The following is an 8,647-nucleotide window of genomic DNA, read 5'->3' as shown; positions in this document are numbered from 1 at the left end:
TCCCCAAACTAACGGTCAGTCGGAGCGAGCCAACCAAGACCTGGAGACCACCTTAAGGTACCTGGTTTCAACCAACCCCACTACCTGCAGCCGTCAACTGGTCTGGGTGGAGTATGCCCGGAACACCATTCCCAGTTCTGCCACGGGACTCACCCCATGGAGCACTTCTTTGCGAGGCATTGGAAATCCTCCCTGGTCTTTGTGGTTGAATCTGTGTTCGAAATTTACTGATCGACTTGCAGATCATTGTATGTGTGGGGTACGAAGATGTCATGTTAAACACTATTATTGTACACAGTGAGTCCATGCAACTTACTGTGACTTGTTAAGTACATTTTTACTCCTGAAATTAAATAGGCTTGCCATAATAGAGGGGTTGCGTACTTATTGACTCAAAACATTTCAGCTCTTCATTTTTAATTCATTTGTAAACAATTCCTGAAAACATAATTTCACTTTGACATTATGGGGTATTATGTGTAGGCCAGTGACACAAAATCATATTTTAATCAATTTAAAACTCCCCCTGCAGCAAGTTGTGGCAATTTTCAAACAGGTTGTGGCAAGGAGGAAACCGACGCCTTTGCAGCCTGAAGGGAGGATGTTTCATGTACTTCTTGGTCGCAGGGGGACACAAGTGTTCTGCTGATTGGGCTGAGTGCTTTGGGACGCTAGAGATTAAATGACGTTGGGGCTAGAAGTCCAGTAGAATGGTAGCCTGACTATCCATCCACACTAGTGTTTCTTATGGAGCCATTAAAAGCGCAGAGGAATTCAATTCAGGATGAGTTGTCAGGCAAGTAGAATGGAAGGAAAACAGCAGTGGGAGTATTGTAGACATGATTGTGTAGCAGCATTGGAGTCCATTCGAATTAAAGACATTCAATTCAGGAAGTGATTTGAATGAAAAATCTCAAGACTAAACAACATTAGGAAGAACTTTGCTTTTGTGGTGGAAACTTAGGTTGACAAGATTGCGGATGACTCACTTTATTATAAGCATACAAAGACACACACATACACACCGCGTGCAAACGGCTTGCGCAGTACGGGTTACAGGTTCATGTGAAACAAACCAACCCTCTTTCTATTAAATTCAAAGATCTCGGTAAACCACTCTTAAGGTGGCACTAGGAGCAGTTGAAACTCACATTAAACATGACAGGATAGGAGAAAAATATAAACTGAACTAACTGACACTTTGTGACAGTTCCTTTCCTTTTTTCTCTGACTTTGTAGCGGATTTTATTGTTGTGAAACTAAAGGTCCAACAACAACATCCCTGTCCAATAATACTTTTGTCAGTTTGTCAAAGGACTCATTTGCTGGTTATGCCTATTTGTAAACTACCTTCATCTAGTTGGACTAGACAATCTCTTTCTAAAATGATCCACCGCAATTGTTGCAACCATATTACTAGCCTGTGCAACCTCTCATATCGTCTGAGATCCCTAAAGATTGGAAAGCTGCCACGGACATCCCCTCTTCAAAGGGGGAGACACTGTAGACCCAAACTGTTACAGGCCTATATCTATCCTACCCTGCCTTTCTAAGGTCTTCGAAAGCCAAGTTAACAAACAGATCACCGGTCATTTTGAATCCCACCGTACCTTCTCCGCTATGCAATCTGGTTTCCGAGCTGGTCATGGGTGCACCTCAGCCACACTCAAGGTCCTAAATTATATCATAACCACCATCGATAAAAGACAGTACTGTGCAGTCGTCTTCATTGACCTGGCCAAGGCTTTCGACTCTCTCAATCACCACATTCTTTTCGGGAGACTCAACAGCCTTGGTTTCTCAAATGACTGCCTCGCCTGGTTCACCAACTACTTCTCAGAGTTCAGTGTGTCAAATCGGAGGGCATATGTTGTCCAGACCTCTGGCAGTCTCTATGGGGGTGCCACAGGGTTCAATTCTCAGGCTGACTCTTTTCTATGTATAAGTCAATGATGTTGCTCTTGCTACTGGTAATTCTCTGATCCACCTCTACGCAGACGACTCCGTTCTGTATACTTCTGGCCCTTCTTTGGACACTGTGCTAACAAACTTCCAGATGAGCTTCAATGGCATACAACACTCCTTCCGTGGCCTCCGACTGCACTTAAATGCAAGTAAAACTAAATGCATGCTCTTCAATCGATCGCTACCCGCCCGTCTAGCATCACTACTCTGGACGGTTCTGACTTAGAAAATGTGGACAACTACAAATACCTAGGTGTCTGGTTAGACTGTAAACTCTCCTTCCAGACTCACGTTAAGCATCTCCAATCCAATATTATATCTAGAATCGCCTTCCTACTTCGTAACAAAAACCCCTTCACTCATGCTGCTAAACATACCCTCGTAAAACTGACTATCCTACCGATCCTTGACTTCGGTGATGTCATTTATAAAATAGCCTCCAACACTCTACTTAGCAAATTGGATGTAGTCTATCACAGTGCCATCCGTTTTGACACCAAAGCCCCATATACTACCCACCATTGCGACCTGTATGCTCTTGTTGGTTGGCCCTCAGTACATATTCGTTGCCAAACCCACTGGCTCCAGGTCATCTAAGTCTTTGCTAGGTAAAGCCCCACCTTTATCTCAGCTCACTGGTCACCATAGGAGCACCCACCCGTAGCACATGCTCCAGCAGGTATATTTCACTGGTCATCCCCAAAGCCAACTCCCCCTTTGGCTGCCTTTCCTTCCAGTTCTCTGCTGCGAATGACTGGAACGAATTGCAAAAATCACTGAAGCTGGAGACTTATGTCTCCCTCACTAACTTTAAGTATCAGCTGTCAGAGCAGCTTACAAATCATTGCACCTGTACACAGCCCATCTGTAAATAGCCCACCCAACTACCTCATCCCCATGTTATTTTTTGCACCCCAGTATCTCTACTCGCAAATCTATCACTCCAGTGTTAATGTTAAATTGTAAGTATTTCCCCACTATGGCCTATTTATTGCCTTACCTCCCTAATCTTATATTTGCACACACTGTATATAGATGTTTCTATTGTTATTGACTGTATGTTTGTTTATCCCGTGTGTAACTCTGTGTTTGTGTCGCGCTGCTTTGCTTTATCTTGGCCAGGTCGCAGTTGTAAATGATGAAATAGTGAAATCAAATAAAAAAGTGAACACGCTAAATGCTGGCCTATAAATCAGTATAGTGGAATTATAAATCGATAGGTGATTATCATACTATTCCGTGGCTTGACAGTAGTTATGATTGAAATTCAGGTCACAACATCTATTACTGTTTGAAGGTCAGGGGTAGCTGTGCAGAAGCCTGTCCTAAAAGGCCATAGTGTGTGCAGGCTTTTATAGGGTGCAGCCAAGCATTAACAAACCCGATTAACTAGTTGTGAACACCATGATAAGTTGTTTATTTTTTAAATATTTTTTAAAAGTATTTCCTTCTGAAAATGATCTACATCTTGAGTGTGGGTGCAAGATGTATGGGTTGTCTGTTTCACATGAAATTGTGAATTACTTGGCACCACCATGTGGCTACTTTGTTTGACAAATACAATCATGTTTCATTCCACGCAAATCACAGGCAACTGTGTCAAGAAAGTAATAATTTACTGCATAAATCATAAAAGCAGCATTTATTCTGTTGCATTTGAAGAGCCTGTATAATTAGATAACTGAATGTAATCTGTAGCCCAATTCCAATTCTAAGCAGAAGAATTTTGTGAGGAATGGGTTGGAGAAAGGAATAGAATTGAGGCTCCCTCAAGACAAATGCATACACCAATGGTTTGAAATCCTTGAGGGGGACTGAATGCGTGCATACTCGATGAGGGAGAAACAGAATTGGGCTTGTATCACGTTCACTCCCACTCCACGGGTGGAACCTGATTTGAGCAACAAACAGACCAAAGGCTCAATGCTAGACATAAAAAATATTTGAGAAAGTAAGAATGGGTCAGACTATTCCTGTTTTTACACCACTTACAAAAACAACATTGTAAAGTGTGATCTGAAAAGGACACATACTTTACCATGAATAGCACAGTGAATGTGTCCTCAATAAATGAAAAAGCATTGTTCAATGACAGTATGGCTAAGAAAGGCAATGCACTTGTAAGAGAACTGTAGGTACATTTTGTATCATGCTAACCTACGTTTCAAAAAAAGTCATTGTAACAAACATTTAACAAGCAAACACTGTTCCAAGGTCAAACTGATGAGTCGTACCAAAAACAACTAAGGAAAGTAAAATGAGTAGTATATGAATATTCAAATAAAATGTTTAAAAACACCAGTTTTAGATCATGGAAATATCACATTAAATCCTGCTTACTGCTTTGTTATTAAAAACAAAGTAGCACTATCTTATGAAGGAAATATTACAAAGAACATTACAAAGAATCTAGTAATTACTGGAAAATATGCTATACTATGAATCAAGTGCGGTAAGTGCATTGAAAACAAAAACTGTAGGTAGTGCATAGTCTTAAGCAGGGGTTCCCAAACTCGTTCCCGGGGGCCACATTTTGGTTTACACAGCTGATTAAAATAACCAACTCGAGGTCACGCTTTGATTACTTGAATCAGCTGTGTAGTGCCCGGGCAAAAACCAAAACATGCCCCCAGGACCGAGCTTGGGAAACTCTGTTCTAAACTACAGTAGCATATAAAAACTGATACAATTCTAGATTGACAGGGAGAGCAAATCCGCTTTACACCTTTTCAGGTATTATTTATTTCACTTACACTAGATCTAGGAGCACATACTTCTTAATGAAAGCCAACATTTATTTAAAAATATTTCATTTCTTTAAAAGGTTTATAATCACTAGCTCTTGATTTAACATGGCAGAGAACCAGGACCCGTATTCACAAATAGTGCTGATCTAGGCGATATACAGTACCAGTCAAAAGTTTGGACACACCTACTCAATCAAGGGTTTTCTTTTTTTAAACTATTTTCTACACTGTAGAATAATAGTGAAGACATCAAAACTATGAAATAACACATATGGAATCATGTAGTAACCAAAATCCAGATATTTTATATTTGATATTCTTCAAATAGCCACCCTTTGCCTTGATGACAGCTTGGCACACACTTGGCATTCTCTCAATCAGTTTCATAAAGTAGTCACCTGGAATGCATTTAAATTAACAGGTGTGCCTTGTAAAAAGTGCATTTGTGGAATTTCTTTCCTTCTTAATGCGTTTGAGCCAATCAGTTGTGTTGTGACAAGGTAGGGGTGGCATACAGAAGATAGCCCTATTTGGTAAAAGACCAAGTCCATATTATGGCAAGAACAGCTCAAATAAGCGAAGAGAAACGACAGTCCATTATTACTTTAAGACATGAAGGTCAGTCAATATGAAACATTTCAAGAACTTTGAAAGTTTCTTCAAGTGCAGTCGCAAAAAACATAATGCGCTATGATGAAACTGGCTTTCATGAGGACCGCCACAGGAAAGGAAGACCCAGTTACCTCTGCTGCAGAGGATAAGTTCATTAGAGTTAACTGCACCTCAGAAATAGCAGCCAAAGTAAATGCTTCACACATCTCAACATCAACTGTTCAGAGGAGACGTGAATCAGGCCTTCATGGTTGAATTGCTGCAAATAAACCACTACTAAAGGAGACCAATAAGAAGAAGAGACGTGCTTAGGCCAAGAAACATGAGCAATGGACGGACATTAGACTGGTGGAAATCTGTCCTTTGGTCTGGAGTCCAAATTTGAGATTTTTGGTTCCAACCGCAGTGTCTTTGTGAGACGAAGAGTAGGTGAACGGATGATCTCCACATGTGGTTCCCACCGTGAAGCATGGAGGAGGTGTGATGGTGCTTTGCTGGTGACACGGTCTGTGATTTATTTAGAATTTAAGGCACACTTAACCAGCATGGCTAATGCAGCATTCTGCAGTGATACGCCATCCCATCTGGTTTTCGCTTATAGCACAATGACCCAACACACCTCCAGGCTGTGTAAGGGCTATTTGACCAAGAAGGAGAGTGATGAGCGCTGCATCAGATGACCTGGCCTCCACAATCACCCGACCTCAACCCAATTGAGATGGTTTGGGATGAATTGGACCGCAAAGTGAAGGAAATATGTGTATATGTGGGGACTCCTTCAAGACTGTTGGAAAAGCATTCCAGGCGAAGCAGTTTGAGAGAATGCCAAGAGTGGTCAAAGCTGTCATCAAGGCAAATGGTGGCTACTTTGAAGAAGCTAAAATCTAAGTTTTGGTTACTACATGATTCCATATGCGTCATTTCATCGTTTTGACATCTTCACTATTATTCTACAATGTAGAAAATAGTCTAAATAAAGACCCTTGAATGAGTAGGTGTGTCTAAACATTTGAGTGGTACTGTATGTATCATCTTATTCATTATTTTCTAAAGGGCAAAACTTGATCCTACAAAACTGATCCTAGCTCAGCCCTCCTACTCTGAGACACTTTAAATACGGGCCCAGGCCTGCATCGCAACAGTCTAAAGTCATACTGGGAATTTGCTTTCCACCCTGTCCAGTTCTTTCAGACCAGATGAAGGAAAGGAGACGAGGAAGACACTTTAGTCTATTGAGATGCTTATTTAACCTTTAGCTCACTTGGGAGCGACAGTCCTTGGCTTGTTGTAGACAAGGAAGTCTGAGATATCGTGCCACACGTTGCTGTCGTGGTAGAGGTAGTTCATGGAGGACTGCAGTGAAGGCTGCAGGGTGTGGGGGTGGTACTCGAACAGCCATAGCACGATGCCCCACACCAGGGTAGCAAACAGGGGGAAGGGGTCCCGCTTGGGCTGTGGTACAATGCCTTTCTCCACAGCCAGGCGAGACAAGGCAAACAGGATCCTAGACAGCAGGTACATGTTGATCTAGAGACGTAACAAGAAAGATCCTTTCATTAGACAAGACAACAAGGAAGTACATTTCATTAGAAATACAGTAAGGTAGAATATTGGCTAGCCTACATAAGAACAAGCTTTCTTTCGACCACTATTTTCTCTCGTAACCACTTTGAAGACTTGACATTGTGCAACAAGGTGATAACCTATCCAGATATTTTATTGGGCATGTATTGGCACTAGTAACCCAGGTTGAGTGCAGCCCTCGTGACATAAGTATTGTCAATTTATCTGGCTATTAATCTCTTGTGGAAAGACAAATATAACAAATGGGATGGGACGACTACCGAGGAACAAAATGTTCCAGTGTGCTGGTTTTGTGTCACTGGTTATTTGGACAGTTCACAACTCACCTGCACATTTAAAATTTCAGGAGTGGACATTTGGCCCATAGACTTACCTGAGACTTCAGGGAGAGGGGGAATAGAACTACCAATGAGGTTCTGGCACTTGTGCTAGTTTCATCTCTCATAACTCTTCCCCTAGATCATCATAGAGCAGTTTATGCCATGTTTTAGTTCTGGATTACCTGGCTATTGATGTTGTTGTTTTCCCCAAACACCAACCAGCCACCGAGGCAGGCGGCGAAGAAGGACTGAGATGGTAGACTCTTCCCCTGGATCCTCTCCTGTAGGGCTTGCAGTCCTTTGTACGTGAACACAAAGTAGGCGAGGTTGCGCGAGTGTTGGTACGTGGCCTTCACAATGGCTCGCAGCTTATCTTTCAGGCTGTGCATATGAAAAAGGGTGGTGGGGGGTGGGGAGCCATTGTCCATTGTTAATAGACCATTATCAATGTTTGATGCAGTTTTGATTTATTTTAGCGCTAGCTAAGGGATTTGGGAGAGTGCTTAAATGTCTTCTTACCTTCCACTTCTGAAAAGAAACGTCATGACAAGAGCATGGGGTGCCCGGATTTTTGCCCCATAACTGGAAATGAGAAATATCAGGTTCAAGGTCAGTGTCAACTGATTTACACGTGTGTGATATGGCAGGTCATCCAAACTGTATGAATCTTGAGAAAGGTCAAACCACGGAGAAAGGTCAAACCACAGTTAGGCTAACTAATGTCAAGTGTTTCAGGGTTTGATAGATAGCTACTAACTTTAGTTAACTAACAACAGCGCTAGGTCCATCTATTTGACTTTGCTTGACCATCATCATTAGCTACATAGCGAATGCTCAAAGGGCAGCTAGCTACTGTACGTTGGATAGCAATCTGTAAAATAATAGCTAACGTAGATAAGATTCTAACGAAGTGGACAAGCTAGCTAGCTGGAAATAAGCAAAGTAAGTTAGCAAGCTAGAAAGTAAGTAGCTAAGTAAACAACTCACACAGCACCATTTCGGAATCCTTTAACAACTGCAAGTGCAGCTTTATACTTTTCTTGCTGTAATATATTATTAATCGTGTACACCACAGTTTTGACTAAATCTGGACCTGCCATTTTGGGTGTCTTGAATGAATGTGACACAAACCCAAGCGTTTTAGTGCCGCGCAAATATTTTCCGTCACGGGACGAGGAATCTGCATGAAGGTTCCTATTTAAGCCTGAGGACAGCCACCAAGTTACAGTAACTGTCCAGTGTTGCCAGAGATCTATGAAATATGACCTATTTACAATATGAGAAAAATAGTTTTCCTTACAAAAAATGGTAGTTAAGTATGTTTTAAGAGCAGCTTTTCTGTGTTGGAATGTTGTGAGAGTACTCCAATAACAGAATTGTGTGGGCATATACCTGTCATTAAAAATATGAATGAGAGTA

The 8,647-nt window shown here is 41.6% G+C and overlaps 1 protein-coding gene across 1 annotated transcript; it reads right to left on the bottom strand.

The window, feature by feature from the left end:
* Positions 1 to 6,259: 6,259 nt before the first annotated feature.
* Positions 6,260 to 8,386, bottom strand: pxmp4 (peroxisomal membrane protein 4). The gene is made up of 4 exons (XM_020482280.2): positions 8,216 to 8,386; positions 7,748 to 7,810; positions 7,411 to 7,609; positions 6,260 to 6,851 (listed from the first exon to the last, which is right to left on the bottom strand). The coding sequence occupies exons 1-4, from the start codon at positions 8,326 to 8,328 to the stop codon at positions 6,582 to 6,584; spliced, it is 645 nt and encodes a 214-aa protein (XP_020337869.1). The 5' UTR covers positions 8,329 to 8,386; the 3' UTR covers positions 6,260 to 6,581.
* Positions 8,387 to 8,647: the final 261 nt, after the last annotated feature.

Source organism: Oncorhynchus kisutch, linkage group LG5 (assembly GCF_002021735.2).
Source record: "Oncorhynchus kisutch isolate 150728-3 linkage group LG5, Okis_V2, whole genome shotgun sequence".
Lineage (NCBI taxonomy): Eukaryota > Metazoa > Chordata > Actinopteri > Salmoniformes > Salmonidae > Oncorhynchus > Oncorhynchus kisutch.
Note: the sequence above shows the minus strand (reverse complement) of the source record. Positions and strands in the feature narration are given on the sequence as shown.